The sequence below is a fragment of the Diabrotica undecimpunctata genome, chromosome 2 (genome assembly GCF_040954645.1).
Source record: "Diabrotica undecimpunctata isolate CICGRU chromosome 2, icDiaUnde3, whole genome shotgun sequence".
NCBI classification, from domain to species: domain Eukaryota; kingdom Metazoa; phylum Arthropoda; class Insecta; order Coleoptera; family Chrysomelidae; genus Diabrotica; species Diabrotica undecimpunctata.
The window spans coordinates 122,580,975-122,608,342 of NC_092804.1; the positions used below are offsets into that span (position 1 = coordinate 122,580,975).

Genomic DNA, 27,368 nt, shown 5'->3' on the forward strand with positions numbered 1-27,368 from the left:
ATGGTTTTGTAGATTCGTATCTTAGATTTTGATGTACGTCTCATGATTTACATATCAGACTCACAGCAAAGTATGCTGCATTTATTAGATTAATTCTTCTGCTAAGCTTTGCATCGTCAATGTTCTCCTTTGTGATGTTGACTTCTAAATATATAAAGCTATCTACTTTTTCTAAGTTTTCAACTATCAAGTAGGGTCGTGTTGCTTTCTCCGATTGACTTTGTACTTTTTTTGTTGGATTTTAGTTTTTTTTAGTGTTTGTTGACAGATCTATTTGTTTAACATATGATTTAAGTTTCGTATACGTATTTTTACCTGTTGCTTTGGTTCTGCCCATGATATTTGTCATATGATGTCAGATGATGTCATCTGCATATACTGCCAGTTAGACTGATTTATTAATAAGTGTGTTGTTTCTACCTTCCGATGTTTTTCTAACTACGTATTCCAGTACTATAGTAAATAATGTGCCAGCCCATCACCCTGTTTTAATCCTTTTGTTATTTGAAATAGGTCTGTCATCTCATGTTCTATCTGTATCTGAGCCACTGTACCCGTCATCGTCATTCGGCTGAGCCTAACTTGGACGGTATTTTAAATTCATTTAATATTTTGAGTAAGTCCGCCCTATTTATTAAGTCATATCTCTGTTTAAAGTCGACGAAACTATTATAGAGATCTATGTCATATTCTCAGGCTCTACATAAGACCAGCTCAACCATGAATAGTTGGTCAATAGTTGATCTTCCTTGCCTAAATCCTACCTGGGTTGTTTTCTATGGTTAAGTATACTGGTAAATATTTTATGTGCACGGCACAGGAAGGAGATTTCTTTCTTAAGAAGCTTATCTTCTTTTATTTAAAGCATATAATCCTAAATTTTAAGTAGACGTTTCATCCTCTTTAAAAAAAAATATATGCAGCTTGCTGCACTAGTTCTATCTGTGCGAAATCATCCACATTAAATAAGACATGTGAATCCATTTTCTAACAAACTTGTTCAAAAAGAGCAACAGAAATGGTTTACCAGAAACACCAAACATAACAAGAGATGCTTTATTCTGGTAAAATTTGGAATATAAGTCATGAATCTATTAGATTAGCCACTCGTCATCCTCATCAACTGGTACGTGTCCACTGCTGGTCAGCAACTCAGCTCTTTTCATCTGTCTTTGTCTTGTGCGGCTAATCCAGTTACGGCTAATACGCTTTAGGTCGTTAGTCCATCTGGTTGGTGGGTAATCTCTACTACGTAGTGCTTCTTGTCTTGGCCTCCACTGGACAAAATGTTTTTTCCGCCGGTGGTATGATAGTCTAGCTTCATGTTCTTCCTAATTTCTTGTTAGTGAAGCTATTCTTTTGATAGAGTCTGTTTTTTTTGTTTTACTGTATATTTCTTCGCTTGGGATTCGGTCTTTCAGAGTCAGCCAATATCTGGTGCTCCATAGCCTTCTGAGTCACGCGAATCTTGTTCAATGCCTTTTTTTGTGGGAGTTAATGTTTCCGCTTCATAACTGAGTACAAGTAACACACACTGGTCAAAGATTTTCCCTTTGAGGCCCAGTCTAATCCTTTGACGTGGGAGCTCGGAGTAGTCACTAATCCAATAGAGTAAACAAAAGGTTTTGACCGACTGCAAATACAAGATGTGATATACTTAATGTAATAATATATGACAGCAACATATAAGTAGATATAATTAAAATAATAGAAAATATATACAAGAGTACAATGTTATTGCTACGATAGAACATTAAATCATAGAATCATTTGAAAAGACATAACGAAAAGAGATTCTCCGAGTATTTTTTTTTTTCGACTTGATCACTAGCAAAATTATAAAGTACAAATAAAGAAAGTATACAGAATAGTAACAAATAAACAGAAAACGATTTGATATGCCGATGATGAAATATTTATACCACAAAATAGGATTTACCTCTAGGGAATGCTTTACCAATTTCAGATTACTGGTCTACAGTAACAGCAAAATAGATAAATACAAATAAGTAAAAGGGCAACAGGGCTACGAGCACAAAACAGGTCATTTTCCCATGTAAATCTCCATAAGAAGTTCTAAGATATTCTAAAATATCTATAATTCCATTCTGCTCATTTTTGGTTCATTTTGTGATGGAGGTGCGACGGCTCATCGGATCGTGACGTAAGAGGAAAGGGGAGGGGACGAAGAACATGTTGAGATATAAAAAAAGGAGACTAAGCTTGTAGCTCTGCTGCCCTTTTACTTAAATAACTGAAGTAAGAATAACTGTTCAACAAATAACAGAAGTAATTTCATAATATTTTTATTTACTTACGTCAGACGGATTTAGTCTTGTATATAATATAAATCTAGTATTTATCACAGATCTTGGCAAGGGAAATACATTAAAAGGTCTGTTAATCAGGTGGTACCAGGTTCTGGTGATATTGAGACATCCAAGTTCGTCGTAACAACGTGTTTCATTTTCAACTGAAAATAAAAAAACTAGTTCAATAAAATAGTTTCACAATAATAATTGGTGAAATAAGTTAACTTTAGGTACGTTAAAAAGATATTAATCATTAAAATCATTACGCAAAATTTAAATTTTATCTTAAAACCTTAAAAATTTAAATGAAACTTACAGACTTTGTATAATATTATAATCGTAGAAATAGATATATGTGCGTTACCTGTTATTTTAAATCTACTGAATGTAATAAATTTACCATTCACACATTTTACAGATTTATAAAAGATGTCCTATGCTAAAAACATAATGCCTGATATGCATATGAGACAACACAAATATACATGTGTATTAGGGTGGATCGATAATCGCAATATTTTAAAAAAATTGACAAATTGATTTGGAATACCCACCAAAAGTTACCTTTAGTAACGACAATAAAAAAGTATTTTTACGACTTTTTGATAAAATCACATCTTCTGCCCTCTACCGGCCTTTGAAAAACAAAAAAAATGGAGTAATAATCACAAAATTAAAAAAAACTGACAAATTGAATTGAAATACCCACCAAAAGTTACCTTTAATAACGGTTATAAGAAAGTTTTATTACGATTTTGGATAAAATTACATCCTCTGCCTTCCACAGGCTTTTGAAAAATGAAAAAAAAGATGTTGGCATTATTAACAGAAGCCCGATCCTGGCAATCCTGGTTTGTTGTCTAGTCCTATCTGTCAATATCTAGTACCAATATCCATACAGAAATGCAGTGTACACAATTACACAATTATTTCAAACTTCCTACCTTGGCTAAAGTCAGTGATCGCTATGAACTATCGGTCATATCTACAGCAGCTGTGGCAACGGCAGCGCTACACGACCTTGGAATTGTTACCAACGCTAACATGAAAAACGGAATAGACAGAAATAAACTGAGAAGTGCAAGAGACCAATCAAGAAAACGTTTTATGCAAAACTCCCCCAAAGCTTTGAAGGCCGTATATTTTGACGGAAGGGAAGATAAAACCTTCGTTATCGGAAATACTGAAGGCAAGTCCCACAGAAGACCCACACTAGAAGAACATATTTTATTATTTCAAGAGCCAGGTTTAATATTTTTAGGTCACACAGTACCCATTTCTAGATCGGCTCTAAACGTTTATCAAAGTATTGTCAACTTTTTAAAGTTATAGATAATCTAGAATAGGGGAGTGGTAGGAACACTGAGACGAAAAAATTTCAATGCCAATAACTTTTTTATTAAATGCTACTTTAAACTTATATTGTACAATGATATTTGGTATATAAATAAGAACTAAAAAATCATGTCGTTTTCTCATAAAAATTAATGTTAAAACCTCAAAAATATAAAAATTAAAAATTAGTAAATGTCTCACTGTTCCTTTCAATGTGGGAACACTGAGACGTAACAATTAACATTATTTGACGTTAAGACTATCAAAGTTTAATTCAAATTTTAAAAGCGAACTTTGGCGCTTGGTTAACCCTTGCATTAAAGGGAGCGGCAAAATCATTTTAATGTCTCTTTTTAATACATGTGAGACATCTGGGACAACTGGAAAGAAGAACCTATTTTCACATTTAGCGCTTTTTCGCAAAAACGACTTTGCCTACATAATATGTCTTTTGCTTAGAGTTGAATTCAACGAGCACATAATTCCCATCATTTGGACAGCGATCAAGATCTTCGAAAATAATTGGTTCTGGATCTTCACCAATAAAATCCTCCCCTCCGCTGAAATCTTGTAGTTCCATCTCATTTTCGTCTTGCTCGTCAGAATCACTATCTAATACGCGCCGTGCTACTTTTTTCTGTTTTGGTGTTTTTTCTTTAGATTTAATCAGCTCCATTTTTTCCGGGGTATCCGTAGCTATCATCGTCCTTCCTTTGCGTCTTTTGTTGCCCTTTACAGATTTTCTTGTCGGAGCTTTAGGATAACCCTTAAAAACTGTTGGACTAACAAAGGTTTTAGTAGTAGTAGCAGTATGACTTGGACCTGGATTTTCTACATCTGGAGATTCACTTATCTTTTCAGCAGCAGCTTCAACTGCAACAAGCGGCCTATCTGTCACAAAACTTGACAAAAAATCTTCTTCAGCGAAGACATGCCGATCGAATGGAAATTCGAAATTCGTCTGACCGGGATGGTTCATCATCCATGCATCTACTGCAGCATTGTAGAAAGTCTGAAATGGCTTAAATAAACCTACGTCCAACGGCTGTAATCTGTTCGTGCAGTGTGGCGGTATAGTCAGGATTGTAACGCCATTATTTTTACATAAATCGATTGCCTCAATCGATAAATGACTTTGATGATTATCCATTAGCAATAAAGAAGGGTTTTCTCTAGTACTACCAGTGTGCTTAATAAAATGCCTAACAACTTGCATAAAGCACTCTGTATTCATCCAACCTGTTTTTGAAGCTAGTCCTAAAGTTCCAGGAGGCGACCCATTTATCATAAAATCTTTAAAGTGTACTCTTGGGAATACCAGAGCAGGAGGAATAGCTACTCCAGAGGCTCCAACAATACAGCATGTTGTAACGAGTGTTCCACGTTCGCCACTTGTGGCTTTACTAACCTGTCGTATACCTCTTTCTGCAAACACTTTTTGGGACTTTTGAACGGTAACGGTTCCTGTCTCATCTAAATTAAAGATGCGACTACCATCTCCAAACACAGGGAAACGCTGTAAAACGGTTTTAAGTTTACTGAAAAACATTTCAACATTAAATTTATTGAAACCGGTTGCCCTTACAAGACTACAACCTTCTGGGGTCCGGAGGGATAAATTATTGGAATGACGTTTCTGAAATCCTTTCATCCAGGCAAGTGAAGCGATTTTTGAAGTATGCCAGTTTGCTGGAACCACTATGTTATTGTAGACTGCGGCTTCATATGACAGTTTTCGGGTATCTTCTCTTGATAGGCCATAAAACATTTTAGAACATTTAATTATATATTCGCACAAGTCGTTCTCCTGTTCGATAGTAAAAATTTGTTTTACTTTGTAATTAGGACATAAACGGACGTTCTCATCTTGTTGATATTTTTTAACATATCTGTGGACTGTTTGGAAAGATACTCCTTTTATTCGTGCTGCTTGCCGTATAGAAGTGCCACCTTGTACTAATTCAACAGCCTGTCTCATCATATCTTCAGAGAATCTTCCTATTTTCCGATCTGTTTTATTTTTTCTTGGCATCTTCGTTCTGTAAGAGAAATTATTTTGCAAATGACCTGGCTTATACAACTATAACGGAACAGTGAGACAGTAAAGGAACAGTGAGACGCGTCTCACTGTTCCATCTGCTGTGTTGTCTCACTGTTCCTTAAAAAATCGTTAATAAAAATATATGAAAAAAACTAATAAAATATGTACAAAAATCGTTTGTTTTAATTTAATTGTTTCGTAAAATGGTTTACTTTGTAGTTAGAATAACCTACCTTGTCTAAGAAACTTCAATTTTCGTGAAAACAGCGGCCACGTGGATACGGTATATTTACTACGATGCACTCACTTCAAATGACCAGCGATAACTAAAACATTTCTTGTTGAATCTTAATGGTTTCTTGTTTGCTTCACTTTAAGGTGGTAATAGGCATGTTCGTTTAGTTCTACCTTATAATACCGAACGTGGTAAGCTCTACCGCGTTTGTCTCAGTGTTCCGACCGTCTCACTGTACCTACCTCTCCCCTAACTAGTGGTAGTAGGCTGTGACAAAACTGTGGTAAACACGGGAAGAAAAAACGGTGTAATTTCTTAACTAGAGTTAAAGTTAGGACGCATTTTACAAAGATTTGTCGCTAATGAATTGCCATTAAGGCATCTTTTCCAAAAGGTTGGCGGTCAAACTCAAGGTCCAAGAGCTTTTGCAGGAACTATAGGAAGTAAAATATTGCAGTGCGAAAATATGCCAGTTGTAAACTATAATATTATTGACTGTAAGTTACCAGAAGTAGATTAAATTGACTTGAATGCCAATCAGAAATATTTGTTTCAAATTTATGTCGCAATGTCTACAGAAAAATGTTCAATACCTAGAGCGAAATTTAAAAAGTGTTGTAGACTCTGTACTATTGCCTAATTTGTACATCCGGAAAATCTTCTGCTATGTATGCTGCATGATACTTGCCCGTATCTAAGAGAGCTTGCACTTCGTCGCATTCTCAATGCAAAAATTAAGGCCAATAATGATTTATCTAATATCCGATCCTTAATTATTATTCCACAAATTATTATTGACGCAGATGACTATATTGATCTGATTGATTGGCAAAACAATAAAATAATTTCCCCTTCATTGATTCAATGGTCACAAAAAAGAGAGTTTTATCAAGGCAAAAATTGATTGGAGCAAAGATATGCCAAAATTTAAGTCAAAAAAAGACTAAAAACAATAAATATTCAAAATTATGAGGGAGGATAGGGAGTGGGTAGAGGAATAAACATGACATATTTCAATTGGATATCATTTTTATAATAATAACATGTACTTATTACTTAACTTTTCAATTAATATCATAGTTCGTATTTTTTATTTTTTTTAACCCCTGGTAGAGGGCAGAAGATGAAAATTTTTTGTAAAAATTTGCAAATAAAGATTAGGTTTGTAATACCGATTGGCAACTTTTGCGCACTATTCCAAAACAGTTTTCGAAACCTCGATTTTTCGATCCACCCTAATGTGTATTATAAAGAAACTTAACAGAAACACAATGTGCACCAAACACTCAACTAGATAAGTTGAGTGTAAGTTACGGTTTTACTCCATTTTACTAACAGTCTTAAATTCCTAACTAAAAAAGTATTTCTCTGTCTTCGCCTACATTGCATTAAACTCTTTACTAAAGAAGATGGTATTGGATCTGGTTTATTACCTTAAAACAGTAATCAGTGATTTATCACTTTGACGAATTGCTATTATTTTGCTCTTATTACAACAGTGAGCAGTGAACTCTTAACCAGACGTCGCTATAAATTTTGACTTTTCCGTAAAACCTGTTAATTGTTTTATCTCTATTTATAAGTAAATAGATTAAACCATTTTTTACTTTAATAACAATTTATATCGTATATTTGCTCTATAAAACATTGTTGCTTTGATCATTTTTATAGCCACTTTTGTTTTAAATGATGTAGTTGTTTCTTTTTAATCGAAATAAAATGGATAGATATAAAAAACACTCAGCATAACATAATACATACATAACATTAACATTATAAATATATCATCTTCAGAACAACTCCAAAGAAGCACATTATACCACCGAAACTCTACCTAAAGAATTTACCAATAAATTATTCTGAATCGATTACCTTCTTGGGAGTAAAACTGGATAATCATGACTCACTCCGACAATCAGCTCAAACGGCCATAACTTAATGAAAAGTGTATCTCATAAATAATGGGGTGCCAACTTCCAAACTCTTATGACTGTGTGCAAATTCTTAATTCGTTCAAAATTAGATCATGGTGCTGTTGCCAACAACTCAGCCAAAGGTTCACTGTTGAAAGTGCATACATTCAGTACATAATTCAATCCAGTACATAATTCAGCAATTAGAATTGCACTAGGAGCACACTACACAAGTTCAGTTCAAAGTGAGTATATTGCATCAGGCGAACCCTCCCGTCAACTCAGGAGAGAATACCTTAGCCTCATATATGACTCAAGAGTATCAGATAACTCATAGGTACCTGTTTATAAAAACACATTTACAAATAGACAAAAAACCCATTGATGTTTAATTGTGGAAAAAGATTGGATACTCGATTTTGTCATCGAGTGAAAGTAATTACAAAGCTTAGGCACAATAATTCCACCCACTTACCAAAAGTCATCCAACACATGTTACCATGAACAATAATTGCTCTCCCTGATAGTAATACAAATCTTTCTGCATTCAAGAAATGTGAAACACCAGCCAAAATGTTTAAACAGAAAGTACTAGAGATATTAAATGGTTTTAATTATTACATCTTTATTTTCACCGACGCATCCAGATCTGCAAACGGAGTAGGAGCAGCATTTACAACAGATAACTATAACAGTTCCTACCAGACCCTCCTAGAAACCTCTATATTCTCCGCTAAACTCTTTGTTATCCTCAAGTCATTAATGTTTGTCAACACACATGACATAAAATACTCTCTAATCATTAGCGATTCCCTGAGTGCATTAACAGCCCTAAAGCAATTGTATTCCAAACATTACGTCCTGTTTTCAATTAAAGTGAAACTGTTAACATGCCAACAAAATCAAAGATTAGTTTAGTTTCTCTGGGTACCTTCACATTGCGAGATAAATGAAAATGATAAAGCTGACATATTAGCAAAAAATGAAAGTGAGAATGCCTTAACGGACATCATAACTACCTGTGTTCATACTGATTTAAAGCAATATTTTAAGAACAAAATCATGAAAAAATGGCAAATAAATTGAAATATAAAATAAACTGTAACTCGCTTAGTTTTAATGCTAGAAACTAAAAAAACAAAAATAAAGCACTTTCAAAAGGTTTTGATGAGTTTTTACCGAAAAGTGCTTCATTTTTGGAGTTATTTCACGTTGAAATATTTGATGTGGTACATAAGTACACTATTTTTCTGATTTTTTACAAGAAATATTTTTGTTAAAACATTTTTTTCAATAAACTCTTACTTTTTGAGTTATTTGTGAAAAACCGTCTGAAAACGTGGTTTTTATTTGAAAAATGAACATTTTCACTCACAAATAACTGAAAAAGTATTCTATGGAAAGTTGCTTAGAATTAGTTAGTTTATCCATTCCCTACGTACTCTCTACGTTACTTTACGGAGTTGAAGGGTGGACGTTAACAGCAGCAACTATAAAGAAGTGAGCGGCTTTAGAAATGTGGCTGTATCGACGCATTCTGAGAATACCTTGGACAGACAGAGTGACCAACACAGAGGTATTAAGAGGAATGGGTAAAGAGATGGAGTTGTTGACAACTGTTAAAAGGAGGAAAGCGTCATACCTGGGCCATGTGTTCCGTAATGATAAGTACAGTCTGCTACAGCTTATCGTGGAAGGCAAGATTAAAGGTAGAAGAGGTTTGGGCAGAAAGAAGAAATCCTGGCTGAGAAACTTAAGAGAATGGTTTCAAATACCAGAAGCTGCGAACATAATACATGCGGCACAAAACAGACAAACCTATCGTTTGATGGTCGCCAAACTTCGGTAAAAGACGGCACATAAAGAAAAGATCCATTTCCTGACTTATTTTTAACGTGTTTTTTTATTTCCGAGAAGGGATGTCTTTCACTACCCAAGTAAAAGCAACCCTGGGTTCAAGTTTAAAAGTAGAGTGGAGGGTAAGAGGAACCTAAATCCAAATTTCAAGCCAATCCGTCATGACGAGGAAAATTACACTTCAAAACAGTCATTTACTGGAGTAATATGTCTGAATTATCAATATAATCGAATCAGATAAAATTAAATTATTAAAAGAACTTTTTACCAAGGAACAAAAACCAAATTTTTCTAAATTATTAATGTTTTATATTTTGAGACTTCCGAAGAGGAAACTGAAACGTCAAATAAACGTATTTTAAGTAAAATTGTGGGTTATTAACAATAAAAATAGTTAACTGAAAATTTCTTTCTTTCATCAGTCTGAGTGTATTCACCTGACTCTTTTGAGCGAGAGAATCTTTATCTAAGGATCCTTTCAGAGATCTTTATCTGAGATCCTTTTCACTTTATAGATACTTCAAATTTTAGCAGTCTAATTAGTTAGAACTTCGCGATAATTATTGTTTCACTCACCCGATCTTTTGGCGATTTTCGTCTGACGTCTGTTCTTTAATTTGCAAGGTTTTCATTCCACCACGGTACTTTTCTTGTCGAATTTCTCACTATCTCTGGACAATTGTCTTCTCAACCTCTCGAACTTGTTCAGCGGTCATGTCTAGGTCCACTGTATGCCTTATTTCCGTCTGTTCATATCAACAATATTCCAGGTCTACTTGATATACTTTCCAGTTTGTTTTAACGAGGGTTGCGATGATAAGTTTCCTTGGTAGGCTCAGTACCTATTATTTTAAAACAGATGTATCGATGGTATGAACAAGACACCTCAACTGACACACCACTTTTTAACAGTTCGAGCAACTTAAGTCGTGGCTAGTGTTATATCATTTTACTCTTTTTGTTATTAAGTTACGAAAGTTGATTTATTTTGTACGTTTAGTAAGTCTAAATCGAGCTCTACAACAAACTGTAGTAATGACTCAACTATTTCATTAATGTTTATACTGTCTCAGATCAGATCGTACGCATTCGCATGACAGCCGATGATCAATTTCAGTCTATTTTTTCTGTATTGTCTTACTAGCTGTTCCAGCTCCCGTGATGGTAGTTGTTTGGGATAATCACATGGGCGATATGCCGATTTTAAGTTTTGTGATGTCGTCTATACATAAGCTCCCCTCCAATTCCCAATAGACCTCTTATTTGTCCTTGTAAACGCAGGCCTCTTTATCAAAGCCACATGTATCCTTTCTCATAGCAACAGTAAGTTCTACCGAAATTGCCTTACTAGGCTGACACTGATTGGAGCCACCTACATATCTAATGGTTTGAAAGGATACCTTTCGAAATCTGTTATGCGCCTTAAAATGAGCAGCCATTAGTGCTTTTTAGGAGACCTTATCCATCGTGTATACTAGACGTCCTATTTGCACGTCCTCCCCGAACTTCTGATTTTTAAATAACCAGTTTTCCATCTTAACGTCTTGATTTTGCATCTTTGAACGCGATGATTTATCAGCCTTCTTTTTGGGGACGCTGTTGAGGACCATGGGGCGCCTAAGCATGTTTTGCGATCGACTACATTTAAGTCTGCTCCCTCAGATAGGGCCTTTATAGTTATTACCACCTGAGTAGACCATTTTTTGGATATTCGTTAGAACAGTTTACTCACACAGTCCTGCTTCTAAACAATGTTTTATGAAAGTGCAGGGGTTGATTTTGACTTCCGATAGAAGCTCATCCAGTACTCATTTCAGTTTGTTGATGATCAGGTCTGTTTGAGCAAAATCTAGTTAATTATCAGAGTGATATTTTTGTGCACTTTACTCACACAGTCCTGCTTCTAAACGATATTTTATGGAAGTGCAGCGGTTGATTCTGACTTCCGATAGAAGCTCATCCAGTACTCATTTCAGTTTGTTGATGATCAGGTCTGTTTAAGCCTAATCTGGTTAATTATCAGAGTAATATTTTTGTGCAATCAATACTTTTGTAACATTGCTGTTTGCTCTTGAGCGTTCCTTGTTTTTTTAGATGAATCTTATTCTCCCGACGTCTCTTTTTACCCTCGGGTTTTGCCGCTACCTTAGTAGTATCGGTTTTATTTGGATTTGCTGTGGTGCATGTCCCAGCAGCCATTTTTGTCTCCTTCTTCATCCCCTTTTGTTGAGCTCTAAAGAACTGTTTTTTAATTCTTAGCGCAGAATGGAACTAAAGTACGCATAAAGTGGAAAATTCAAACGTCATATTAGCTACTTCCAAATACCAAAAAAGTATGTATATTTTAAATTAACGAAAATTGTATTTGCAGTAAAGCATTGACATATCCAAATTTGTGATGCGTTTTTTATCCAGTTTTATATTTGTAGTTTAAAACATATTTTAGATTGGTTAAGTAGAATGTTTATTGTAAAAGAGTACTAAAATTTATTTGGCTATTGATTTTAAAACTTTACTGATTTTATATCTTTATAACTTATTTCTATCGTAAAAAATTGGTTTAGCTATAAATATTAACTTTTGCCATACCACTTTAGATATTATTTAAGCAGTACAATAGGTACGTTTAATATATATTTTTTTAATTTTGCACGTCTTCTAGCGCTTGCAGTTTATTCAACTCTTTCGTATGTAGTCCAAGAAATAATAGTAAATGTTACATAAGAATTAGTAATGCAATAAAGAGTGAACCTGCCTCTTTACATGCCATCAGTTTATTGCCAAAAAATTCATACTATCTAATACAAAATAAGTGGTATCTATTTTTTTTTCAATTAAGAGAATTTAAATTGGTCTACATTTTTTTATACCATGAATATTAAAATTTAAATAATATGAAATAAGTGTTGATATAAATAATAATAAGATAAACAGTTTAGCGTATTATAGGGCTACAGAATAGGGATGAATGGATGAAAGGATGAATAATAGGTAGTTTCGTCACGCTATAATATTAAGTTACTAGACACCATATTTGTTGTTTATATATATTTCTAAATAAGTTCATAAAACGAAGCATAAGTCTAGATATTCTACTACATTAAACAGGAAAATAAAAAATACTTGGGCGACGTTTGAGGCCATTTTTCTTAATTTGATATTCTCTATAGCTGTTAGTGTAGCACTAATTTGCATTGCTAAAGTTGGTTAGTCTTAAAAAACCTACTTTAAAATTTTCGAACAATTTAAGAATTTTATTCTTTTATTTACGACATACGTTTGATGATGGTTAAAGTCAGAGAAGAATTATTTGAAACAATGGCTTGACGGGTTAATGAAATTAACATACTTTTTAGAAAAAAATTTCAAACAAAAAAAAATTTTTTAACATTTTCACTCATAAATATGTATAAGATAATAAGTCAAGCCTACTACCTTTTATATTTTTTATCCATTATGACTATTTAGATGTCAGAAATATTTCTAAAAAAGTTCTGAAGAATCTGAATCACAAATTCTATGCATTTTTAATCTACCATTTTTTTTGTATTTTTTATGGCTTCTTTTTATAATATTATTTTATCTATACATTGTGTCTTTTAAACTAGGAATTTATGGAAAATTGTATTTTTCAGATGTGACTTCGAGTATGCAAATAACCTTCAAACTCATGCTTGTTCTAAACAAATACGTAAATGACTGTGAAGTTTCTTCGAACAACGCGGTTAGGGAGATTATAGTGGGTAAATAGTGTGTGTAGCAGAAAAATTTAGTGTTGTAAAATCAAGGGTACCAGATCATGTAAGATCATTACGTAGAAGCTAATCTATAATATGATCTAACAGACCACTTCTTTTTAACGAGAATGGGAAAAATTGTCTAGTACGTATCTAGTTCGTTTGGATCGAATAGGGTTACCCAATGTAACAGCTTCTATAGTCAACACAGGTATTACTATGAAACAGTTTAAAAATGTTCGTCAAGGAGATGACAGGTGAACATAGGTCTACTAGACCACAATATAGTTAGTTAAATATCTTCACAAGTTGTGAGACTGTGTCAGAAAATGACATTACATTTATTGTGTTGTACGTACGAAGAAATGTATATCTGCTAAACCGCTAAACCTTAGATTTTACCTATTTTAAATCAAAGAAAGTCGCTTAGAAAAAAATTCTTGATTATTAGAAGATACGGAATAAAGGAGTTGCCGTGAAAAAAATATTCCCTCGGTAGTTAAGAAACCTTTAAAAAATGGGCGCGAAAAGATTGACTAACACATATTCAGTTACAGGACTAATAAAAAACGAATTTCGAAGCTACAAAGAAGCCCTGTTTTTATTCTCTGGATTTGAAAAGAGCCCCTTTTGAACCCTTTTGTTGGTAAATCACATAAAAATTATTTGAACAACAAATGCAAAACAACAATGTTTGAAAAAAAAACAGGAAAAGACGTTTATGGTTCACAGTTTCCGCGTCAGATGTCGAAAATATTTCCTATAAATCTATAATATTTAAAATAGATCTCATGGGGTGAAAATTTGTTGTTCAAAATTTTGAGGAATTTGTAAGTATTAAGGATATTTTTGATTTAACATAACATCATTGTTTTTTATATTAATCCAACATAACCTCTCTTACCAGAGAAACTTGCGTCGGCAGTGGAGTTTTTTATGCTGCGCAAGGCTCCCGGTATAGACGGAATGCCGCCAGATGCGGTTAAATATTTGGAACGATTGGAGCCTGGACTTTTGGGTCACATGAACGCCCTATTTGAGACACAGGTGTTTCCGGAGTCTTGGAAGTTCCACGAGAGGATGTTGCGTTAGAGAATCGAAGGGGTGATAGAGAGGACTGGGGGATTGTCCTCAAGGCTGTATAGATTTTGCAAGGGTAAGAGTACGGTAAATGCGGGGAGAGACCGCAACAAGTGGGCGGTTCTACTCCTCTTCTACGTATGGAATGCTTTTAGTGGTGCTCTATGCTGAGTCCTATAGCGGCGAAGAACTGTCTGGCTAATTTGATGAATATCGCCTCGGATTATCTGTCCAAGAGGAAAATCATAATTGAAAGAGGCGTGATTGTAGGCTTTACCACTGAGGTGCCCCAAGGGGCCATCCTTGGTCTGGTATTGTGGTACCTCGTGGACTCGTGGCGGAGAAGACTGACGCGATAGTCCTTAAAGGCTTGAGAAAGGTAGATGAAAGATGAAAAGAGAACACGTCAGGTAGATGACCCATAAGGTGGTGGAAAGAGCGGCTGTGCTGCTAGGGTGATGCTCAATATGAAGATAGTTTTATATGGAGTTGTGCGGTCTATCATTCTCTACGCGACACCAGTCTGGAGTGCAACTGTAGAAACACAGACGTTAAAGAGACTCTTGGTACGCGCGGACAGAACTAGTCTGCTGCGGGTAACAAGTGCTTACATCTGGTGCTGCCCTGTGGGTGATCACAGGCTGTGCCCCCTTACATCTGTTAGTGAAAGAGAGAGAAAAGATATTTCAGCGGAGAAATAGGGATATACAATGAGAGAACGTTAGAAGCGATAAGAGGGCCACAACCATAGAGATGTGGCAGGGGGCTGCAACGAGGGATGTGGCACAGTGGACAGAGTCATTGATACCGAATCTGCGGAGCTGGCTGGACTGTAGACTCAGGCGCTTAGGCCTCTACTGTGCTGTGGATTAAAGATAAGGACGAGCGGGGGCTATAGGTAGTTCTAGCAATTATCGAAGAACCACAACTGGGTCCACAGAGGTAGGAAGAAGGAGAGGTCAACAACATAGGGGTAAAATCAAGTATGAAAGAGAAAGTAAGAGAGGCGCAAATGGCGGCCAGCACGAGAGCACGACAGGATAAGTGGAATGAGGCGAGTGTCGACTGCAGTGCAGACGGACGACAACAAATAGCACACGGGATAACTTACCGCGGCTCTGCCTTCTCCTTGTAAGCAGGGGAAAATCGAAGGAGAATATCTGGTTAGATAGCTGAGATGTGATGGCAATGAATTGAGAATTGGGCAAAAGGAGGACACCGGGGAGAAGTAATGTCTAACGGACGATCCCAACCCGGTGCACTAGTATGTGAGGGTTGGGGTTTATACTACATACAAATACTGTTTTAAATTTTGTAAAGAATCTAAAAATATAATAATGTATAGGATATTTTATTAAAATTCTATATCTTAGATATTTAGATTAATTACAGTTATGTGGAAGTAAAAATTTTCTGACCAAATCCGATTATTTTTAGAGATAAATCTAATGTGCATACTATTTGAAATATCCTGTACGATCAAAGGTTTCTATTTAATAGCAACAGTAATATCTTCACTGAATATTTCAATCAAAATAATATTGAAAAATGGTTTGACACTATAATGATAACCACAAAGAATCCAAAATAATATAAAACAAGTAGCTGTCTTTAATTATCTCCCGTTACGTAGTCCGGAATTGATTTTACGTATTTTTCAATTTTACACTTAATACTTCATTAAATATCCATTCAAAACATGTGAATAATAAATAGATTCTGATTTATTTAACTCTAGATGTTCTGTGGGAAAGTGTTGACTTTTCAATTTGATGTGGTTTCCAAATGACAAACTAAGTAATATTATTGAATGAGTATTTAAAACTAAAAAATTTTAGATAATACCAAGGAGATAATTTTATATAATCATTAAATACCTTTTGTAATTATTAAAAAAGAGTTTAATTTGACAACAAATTATGTAATAAAGCAGTAATAACAAATTAAAGCTGGACATCAAAAATAACTTCCAATAATATTTAATTATAATTTTTTCAATTATTTTTTATATTTTTATTCTTTGCCTATAATAATTCCTGATTATTTAAATCTATAAAAATTAGTAGGTACTATTTTCTTAATACATAAAATTTTCCGTTTTTATTATCTGAAGCAATTGGTCTCATGAATAAAACTAGAAAATACTTTTACTTAAATTTCAAAGTATATGATAAACATGAGTTTGCATCACTTGCTTTACAACCAAAGTAAATCCGTTTGCTGCACCATAAGCAAATAATTCTAATTATGTGAATAAAGTCGTGTATTTGCTAGAGACCTGTATAGCAAAAGCTTTCTTTTTTTAAAGGTACCTACAGTGCAGACTTTGCGTCCAGGGAAATAACATTTGTGTGGTAATTATGGCGTTTCTAAATAATGTAAGAGCCCTAAAAAGTTACGAAATACGTGTAGGATCATCACCAAATGATTTTAAAAACCTTTTTGTTTGAACGAAGCAAATGTATATTGGTTAGCCAACCATTTCTTTTTTAGTTTGATGATTTCTTTGAGGGGAATAATGGGAAACGATGTGGCCCATATCACCGTTCCATAAAATGAAAGTGTTTTTGCATTATGTAGCTGATCCGGGTTTGGGTTATCGAAACACTGTTATGCTCCTATAATTTTCGCAGAGTCGTTTGTCTCGCCCTTGTACATATAACGTATGATTGCTACTTTCCAATCCTCTAGGATAACTTCTAGTATCCATATGCGGCGTATTAGTTTATGGATACGCTTCCATAGCACATGTTGACCATTCTTTATCAGTTCTGCAGTTATTTAATCTGTGCCAGACGCTTAATTATTTTCAGATGTTTTATGACGTATATAGTTTCTACTAATGTTGGTTCCTTAACTAGTTGTAAAGTTCGTCCAGTATTAGGATGTATTATCCAGGCTCCTTTCAATTCACTAAAGCATTGCGTTAAAAACAATTACGAAATAATAGAGACAATCTGGAAGACAGCAAATATATGGATCAAGTTTCTATTTTAAATTAAGGAAATATGTGAAGTCCAATGTTTTTGGCAGCAAGTTTCCAACCGCAATTGGAGCTGTAAATGGCACAGGTGTCCGTATTTAAAAACCTTTCCAATTTGAAGATAAATATATAAAGCAAAGGATTAATGTTCATGCAACGTGCAATGCACAGAACAAATTTACAAGTGTAGATATACTCATGATTGTAGAATCTGGAAAAAGTCTGACATTTGTTTCGTTATGCATGACAATACACAAAGAGCTTTGTTCCTGGCAGAAGAAGTGAATGGAGTAGAGCCCTCTTTAATAACTCCGTATCAAAACTCAAATATACCACAAGAAACCCGATATAATAATTTGTTGAAGAAGGAACGGGGGTGTATTGAACATTCCTTTAGATAGTTAAAGCAAAGATTTTCTATGCTGCAATAAAAAGCTCGATTAAAGCTTGAAAACATCCCTAAACTAATATTGTGCTGCTATATACTACACAGCATCGCAAAAACACTACACAATCCAGACTTTGAATTGAAAGAAGTCGAGCTCAATAACGACGTAAATAACCATATTGAGGAAATTAAGAACAACAAGAATAATATTAGAAGTGAAATGTATAGACGGGAAGAGATTGAGACTTTATATAAGATAAGATAATTATAACCCAAGAAAATAATCACAAAATTTATTAAAAAAATAACAAACAGTTCATAGCAGCGCTTCCCAAACTTTACTTTTCCAAATTTATGCTGTGATACCCTTGGGACGTTGCCATTTTTACGACGACCCGCAACCCAGACTCCAAAATACATATGAATTTAAGTAATAGCCACAGACTATTAATAACGTAATAGTTCTTTTAAATAAGTTTATTCAACACCAACTTGTTTACAATCACAGATCACCTAACCTCTAGTGGTCTGTGTTTACAACTGTAAACTTCAAAACTCAAAATACTACTGTTATAAACTGTCAACAACATCTGTTTATATATATTTTATGGCATTCCTGACTTTACTATGATATTTTCGGACTTTACTATTTACTTTATTTTGTTTTTTTCGTAGACATTTCAGGATTTGCATTTGGAACACAGACCACAAGTGATTTGTGATTTGGAATGTTCTAGATTTCTTCTTTTTCATCAAGGGACTTTTTCTTTGTGGGATAAATCTAACGGTATTTTCGTAACACAGTTCTCTTCTTTATAGTTATTTGCCTCGAATAACTGGTCAATCAGGGACCGGTTGAAGCCAACTGGGTGGATCAGTTCCATGGTATAGAGCTAATCTGTCGATATAAACTACCTTGGGTTTACTTCTAGCTGAAAACTAGATTCGATAGATTAGATCGTTTTTTTCTGCAGGATAGTGTACGGGCTTTCCCAGTTTCGTTGAAACCAAAATACAGTTTGGCAGAAATAACCAAATACAGTGGAATTATAAGGGCGTACTGAGCCCTATGGAAATCTCTGTTTCTTTTTAATGGTCTATTATATCGGAAGTGGAAAAGTCCCAATAGAATACGTACAGTTCAACAAGTGGTACCGCCAAAATCACACATTAAAAGTGTGTTGCAAAAACTTTATAGCAGCCTTTTTGGAGGACATTTTGGTGTCAAAAGAACATTGGCCAGAATTCGAGACAGATTTTACTAGATCAATTGTAGCCAAAATGTAGGAGATATATGCCATAAATGCGATTTATGTAACGGTAGAAAAAGACCTGGAATAAAAAGTCGTGGTAAAATGGCACAATCTCTTCACAGTTCCAATGACATTAGAGAGGAAACAAGTACTTAATCGTCGCATTATTATAAGCGTCTGATTATTTTTCAGCCTTTTCTATTGTTTTACTAAAATATGCAATAACTTTTTCTATGCGGGATAAATCTTACGGAATTTTCGTAAAGATATTATCAGAAAAATACTATTTGGACTTTTAATAATTTTTATTAGAAAAAAGAACAAACTGTTTACTGATGTGCTTACTTGTCTAAGCATAGCTTCTGAGATTGGGGCTCCAGTCTGGAAATTTCTACCCTCATTTCTTTCTCTATGTCTATTTTTGATCTGTACTGGTTCTTTATTACTGCAATGACAAAAAAGCCAAGCCAAGCCAAGTTTCTCACAAGCACATCGCAAATAGTAATAAAACCTTAAATGCTGCAGTGCTAATGTCACGATATTCAAGAGAAACTAAGCTTTTTCAAATTTTCACTCACATGCGAAAAACAAAATTATATTTTTCGCTATATCAAATCCAAGAGCCTCAACCTCAATATTAAAAATCATTACATTAAACAAGCCCTGAGTAATAATTCCTAAATTCCTAAATTTTAACTCCACCCCTTGAGACACACAGACAGTTTTAAAACAGCAAACAAAAATGACTCTTTCTTACCTAGGTGCCGAAGACGGACGATTTCACACCTCTCTCTAACTTTGGCCTTCCTGGCTAATAGAACTGCTTTTTCGATCACTCTCTTCTGTTTACTCGCATAGAAAATAGACACAAGTGTGCCCTCCCTCTGATCTTAATGTTCGTGCCGAATAGACGTGATGTTTCGATCACTCTCTTAACTATTTAACAAAAACAGTAACGCGAAACCGTTAATTCCAGTTAATGTGCTAAAAACTGTTAATTCGCGATAGACAAACTCTTCTTCGTCTTCTTGTTTTTATGTAGACATAACTCTGTCTGTTTTTCAATGCGCCTTCAGTAAGTTGTCGTTCCATCATTTTCGTGGTCTTCCTACTGATCGTCTTCCTATTGGGAAACAGTCTTTTGCCGTCTTTACTTCTCTATTTGTTGTAATTCGGCTTATTTTATCGTTTCATTCTACTCTTCCCTTTCTTACCCAGTTCTTGATGTTCTCCACCTTGTATCTACGTCGTACGTATGTACTTCTAGCTCTGTCACATAGTGTCTAACCATCAATTTTTCCTAAGTGTTTTCATCTCTGGTGATTTTATCATCCTTTTTGTTCTCTCCGTGTCAGGTTGTGTTTCTGACGCGTATGTCGTTATTGGTCTGATGACTGTTTTGTAAATTCTGCCTTTCGTTTCTGCGGTTCTATTTGCTCTATTTACTTGATCTTCCACTTCAGTTTCAAGCTTTCCGTAGCTAGATAATATGATGTCTAGATATTTAAACTCCATCACTTGTTCTATTATCTGACCTTCCAGCTCCAATTAATGTTATAACCATGCAATTTGTCTTTTTTGAGGTGATTGCGAGGTGGGTTGAGTAGCTCTGCGGTTACCATAGCCGGTCCCAAGCCCGGATAAAATATGGAGGGTGATTGGCAAGGTTAGCAACCTACCAATCGTAAAAACGAATACTGTTCAAAGGAACAATGTATAGGCTCGGATTGATACTATGAACAGAACCACGGCAGACAAACGCAGTGAATACACCAGCAATATTAGTAAGACTCTTATGAACTTGATTTTGCTCTTTTCTGTAGAACCTTAATAATTACTTTCTCATAACTATTTGAAAGCCCTAATTAATACAGTTCTCATACTCTGATATTATATTATTAATTTCACATATGTACATGCCTTAATTGTACATAGCTAAAATATCCAAACAGTTTGTCCTTATCGTTCTGAAACTTTAGGCTGGAATCACAGCACAATTCTATTAGTTGTTCTTCTTCCTATGTAGAAAGTGTCGATGGTGTGGGCGACTGGAAAGAGTTTCTAATCCAAAAAGAGAAATCAAACGATTTCTACCTGGCGAAACCAAATTCAAATTTTTACCACTGTGCCTTCTAAAACTTGCAAAGCAAACAGCTTGATAAATTACTCTGCAAAGGAATCTAAAAATTGCATTCCACCTGTCGTTCATCATGGTCAAAATTCGTAGTGAATTCAGTTTCTATTACTCCAAACGGAGTAAAGTAATAAAACATAAAGCCGCTAATATGTATTTCGAAGTCTTAGGTATCCTCAGAGCGGTATAGCCACTGCTCTAAAGAGACCTAAAGAGGTCGAAATATGTATAAGCGGCTTGCCGCTGCCCTGTATCGAAACAAAAATCTAATACAGTCCTTATGTTTTAAGTTTCTAATACATTTATATTGCTTCAGGTTTTCGGGAAAATATTTTTCAAGCTCTTTGCTTAATGATAGTAAGTGCTGTATGAACATTATTTTTATTTCTTCTTAAATATCTTGTAAATCAGAAAAAAATCAGTAACTTGATCTTCTTCCGAAACCCAGTAATTTATAGAGTATTGTTTTACAACAAACAATTATTAAAATCATTTAATTTGTTAAATATGTCACAGAGATATGCCAATTTTATTATAAACTCTGTATTAATTAAGTTTTGTGCATCATTATGTGATTCTGTCTGTAGATACGTGTAAAATTCATTTCTTAATTCATATGTATATGCGAGTACATTCTCCAATTCTTCACAAAATCTTATGTAAAAGTCTTGATTGTAAGGGTAGTGTTTTAATGTAGTTCACCACTTTAACAATGCTATCCACCACAAAACCTAATTCAGGTTTAACGTTCTTTGCTGCTTAGGCCTCTCTATGTATAACACAATGTGTCCATTTTATACTTGGAGCTTTGGTTTTGATGAGAACTTGTACTTCAAACTGACCAGACATCGCTCGGGCACCATCCATACACATATCCACATAGTTTTCCCAGTTAATATTAGCGTACGTAACATATCAATTGAGCATCTTCATTACTATTGGTTGCCTCATCCACTTGAATCGTAAATAAATTTAAAAGTTTTTCCAAAATTTGCTGATTAATATCTTCTAACCTGTTGTGAATATGAATATGATAATTGTATTGTTTGTAAGAGGTACATTTTGTTAGTCTTTTAGCCGCTGATTCTCCAATCATCACTAGTACCATATTAACCGCTGCAGTTATCTGCAGCTCCTCAGCAATAGTGTGTAGTTTCTTATTTTGGGCAACACAGTAAAAGAACAGAATAATCAATGCAAAACCTCAATCTTATCACCTTAATAAACTACGTTAAAATAGTTAAAAATTGTGTATACACTTAATTTTTTGTGATGAATAGCTCTTTGTATTCTAACTCTCCCAATAATTTTCTTTTCTGTAGTCTTAGATTCTCTTAGTTCTCTTTCTTACAATAATTGTTCTAACCAACTAATCTTTGTAATTTAGCTGTTGATGTTTTGTATTTCCGTTGTCTCCGGAAGACAAGATTTTTCTTACTTTTTGCAGTTTCTGAAATGAGAACAGATGAATCAGACTCCACCGAGACGTCTTTATCGGTAATGACAAGTAAACATGCACAACACCTAATGAAATTTAATTATGTAACTCTCTGTAGTCACAATTAATATTTGGGTTTTACCTTGAATTTTGCACATGGTCGGCTTTCTGTTACCATCCATTAACTGCCAAAATGCTTGTTCCCATGACTTTGACTTTAGTTATTTATTGCAGGTTTTATTTATATCTGCTTTCTGTTTGATTTTTGTTTTTTATTTCATTAGCTTTTTTAGATAATTACTTTATAGTTATTGCTTTCCCGCTCACCACCTGCCATTCTGCTTGTAACTTTATTAATACTTTCCTTTTTTGTTTTTTTGCATAGTGGGGGTTGTTCCCTCGAAACGCATCGTGTTTTCTTTGTCTGAGCTTATAGCGTTGCGTTGTCTTCCACAGTCTCTTTATAACCACTATAATAACCACTACATACGCCTGCCACATTCAATCACAAATCATATTTATCTCTATATAGACTTGTTAAAAAATGTAGGAAACGGTCTAAAAAACAAATTATTTACTATGGAGCGAAAACATCTCATTCATTAGAAACGAAGCAAATACTTTTTCTTCTGTATTTTGCTTCAACGAATTCGCTTTTGCTTGTACTTTATACTTCAAGCAAATGCTCCAGTTTTATTCATAAGACCCAATATTAATGTCGATATTGCAATTTATTGTAAATTTCATGCCATGACATATAATATTTTGATCCTAAATGCGTAAAAAGTGCTTATATAGGGTATTTGAAAATGCATTTACCTATGAAATTTTTTGAAATCCAAGAGTAGATCAGAGCGGATCTGTTTTAAGGTAGATGTTAGAGGAGACATTCGGATTATTGCAGAAATAGTTAGGTGATAACTTCAGTATTAATAATTTACTCATCCTCTCTCTCAAATAGGTCGGGAACATTAATATTAATAAAATGAAATATTTAAAAATTACCAAAAATATCGATTTTTTCTTCTTTCCTTGCTTATAATTTCAGAATAATTCATTTTTGAGCAAAGTCGTAATGAAATAAACTAGCGACAATTAAATTTTCTATAAGATACGACTAGTTAATAGTGTTTAGTAGTGAAGAGTCCAATGTTCATAATACGAATACGCAAAAAAGTTATCGATAGATAGAGTTGAATCTGTTTAGAAAATCGGCATTTGTCATCATCATATATTTGTTGGTGAATAAGCATTTGGTATCATATTATGTCAGTAGAACTTATCCATTTTTTTGTTTAGATCTGATAACGCAGTTATCAGATCTAATAGTTTAAAAATAAATTATCGCAATTAATCAATTTTCAATTCAATCAATTATCGCGATTAAACAATTTACAATTTTTAATCTATGATCAACAAATACACAAGAATACAAGGTAATTCTAAAACCTGTCTGGATCATATATTTTGAAAAATAACAAAACAGTGTATCAAATGTGTATCAAATCACGAATCTAAAGCAGCCGTTGTAGAAACTTGTATAACTTATCATAAAGCAACCGTTATATTAAAGTTATAATAATGTAACTAAAGAATATCAAGTAATAGACTACAAGAAATTAAATATTGATCTAGAAAACTATCACTGGAAAGAATATAATGATTTGAATAATGGAAACGCCAAATTTTGTAACTTATTGTGTAAAATTTTTAGTGAACTTATAGAGGACCAGCTATATTAGAAAATGCAAAAAACGCGAATTAAAGAGTCAATCTTGGGTAACAGCTGGATTGGTGAAATCTATAAATACCAAAAACTTACTCTATCACAAATACGTCAAAAATTTAGATAATATAAATAAAAAAACTAACTATCTTAATTAGAGAAATCAGATCAATAATCAAAAACAGATTATTTCAGAAATCAGATATTGAACAACAAAAATGTAGCTAAAAATTTATGGAATATAATAAAACATTTGAAAAATACAAAAGAAGAAAGAAATATTCCAGAAATAATTACAGAAAATGAAACTATTATATATTAAAAATGAAATATATTAATGAAACTATATTAAAGACAATACAACTATCTCAAATACTTTTGTTTGTTATTTCACAGAAATTGGAGAAACATATGCTAAAAAATAATACCACCACAATCATATACTCCTACATATATCTTCAAGCCATTCAATATATTTGACACCGGTCTCAGAAAGTGAAATAAACATTATAAACAACTTAAAGAATAAGAATTCTCCAGGAATTGACAAAATCACCTCACAAACAATAATAAATATAAATGGACAAATCAAAAAACCATTAGTTGAATTAATAAATCTAATATTTAAAACAGGGGAGTGTCCGGATAAGTTTAAACAAACTGTTATAACTCCTAAGTATCTTTAAAAAGGGTGATAAGCGTAGTTTATCTAACTATAGACCTATTTCGCTAATAACTACTCTAGCAAAAATATTTGAAAAGTCACTTAAAACCCGACTAACTACTTTTTTCAACAAATATAACATTATATCATCTTCACAATTTGGGTTTCCCGAAGGTATTTCTACAAGTGATGCAATTACAGAACTTGTTAATAACATATATGATAGAGTTAAAAAAATAAATCTACTGCCTGTGTATTTCTAGACTTAGCGAAGGCATTTAATACGGTCAGCCATCCGCAACTGCTAGAAACATTGGAAGCGTGCGGAGTACTATCCGTTGTAAGACAATTCGGATGGAATTACCCAGATTATTTTGTACTTGATATCGGCCCAGTCACTTAATCTGAGGAATTCCATCCGAACGGATATCTTGCAACGGATAGTACGCGGAATTTCACATAAATTAGTTTAAAGTTATTTATACAAAAGACAACAAATTGTGAAGGTAAATAACACTTATAGTGATCAGCTCATCCTACAATGTGATGTACCCCAAGGAACAGTTTTAGGTTCACTATTATTTAACGTACATATAAATGACTTATATAACAAAAACACTTGAAGGAAAAGTAATCAAGATCACCGATGACACTGCTATTTTGTATAGTGCAGACACATGGAAAGATTTAAAAAATAAAATTGAAGTTGATATGTTTAAGATAGTTCAATGGTTCAATTATAAAGGATTGCCAATTAACTTTGAAAAAACATTTGTTATTCCATTTTGTAGTAACAAAGTATCACTTCATAAAAACATTAACTGCATGAAAAGTAACATTACGATAAAAACAACCTCTAATATAAAATATCTGGGCATAACTATAAACTCACATCTAAGATGAGATAAGCATATGAATGAACTAGCAAAATGCTTGAGAGCTTTAGTTCCAAAATTCAAATATATAAAATCAATAATTGACGTAAAATATTTGAAAATATTGTTTCACTCGATTGTTGAGTCCTGAATTAGATACGGAATACTTGGTTGGGGTGGTGTATTAAAAACATATTTAAAAAAAGTTGATGTTTTACAAAAGAGAATACTAAAAATAATATTATATAAACAACGAACTTACTCAAGTCATCTTCTATTTATTGAAACCAAAGTAATGGATACGAGACAACTATATATGTATTACATGTAAGTTTACAATATATATATATATATATATATATATATATATATATATATATATATATAATAACAGAAAACATATACTTCATAAACTATGCCACCCCTATGAAACCCGCAATGAAACCAATAAATATGTTAAAACTGGAAGTAGCAAAAAAAGATTAGGTCAAAGATACCTCCTTTATAATAGAAATTTATTGTATAATTAAAATTATTTAATTGTTTATAGTAGCTTTATTATTGCATTGTTAATGTATCAAATACACGATGCACACACGACGCCCGTGCTCGACCACTTTGGTTTTAACGGGTAGTACCAGATGTTTATTTGTCGATGTGTAAATAACATACTTAAATTATTATTGTTCTTTTTTATACAATGTACATAAAATTAATAAACATTATTATTATTATAAAAAAATCCTTTACATAAAATTCACACATTTTCTATTAAAAAGCATTTTTAATAACTTTGATACAAGAAAATAAGCAAAAACATTTTCGGTTATGTTTAATACGTAACTATAAATAGGATACTTACATGGTAACCACGGCAAATTCACTTCAATTCTATCTGATCTTGCCCAATTGAAATTATCCAAAATTCCTGCGCAAGCTATTCCAGAAAATAGTAAAACACTAGTCACTCGCGCCCTAGTTCCTACCATCATCCTTTCTCCAGGACAAATTTTTCCAGAATGCTCATGCACATATAGATTTTAGAGATAATAACCTCGACTTATCTTATTTTTGTCTGAGTGAATTTGCAACTTCTGATTGAGATTTTGGATGTCGACAAATCTGCAATAAAAATGGGTTTTATTATTGTGTTCAAAACAAAAACTAAACACGTCTTCCTCTGATAACACTTATTGAATTCGATTTTATCAAAAATAAACTACTTGTAAGAAGTTAAGGATATATCTCTAGCATTCAAATAGAACATTTACATTAAATATTTTCTTCATTTTCAGAACAAATGGAAATAAGCAAACATAGTAGTTACTAGTCGTATTTTTGTTCACAAAAAATTATAAGTACATTTTTATTACAATAATGTGACGCATGTGGAAAGA

The 27,368-nt window shown here is 33.5% G+C and overlaps 1 protein-coding gene across 1 annotated transcript in view; it reads right to left on the reverse strand.

Annotated features, from left to right (window-relative positions):
- Nucleotides 1–27,368, reverse strand: part of LOC140434834 (pancreatic triacylglycerol lipase-like) — a 148,122-nt gene that overhangs the window by 61,829 nt on the left and 58,925 nt on the right. The window contains 2 exon segments of the mRNA XM_072523399.1: nt 2,319–2,473; nt 26,834–27,093. Coding sequence (XP_072379500.1) covers nt 2,319–2,473; nt 26,834–26,963 — 285 coding nt within the window. The 5' untranslated portion in view covers nt 26,964–27,093.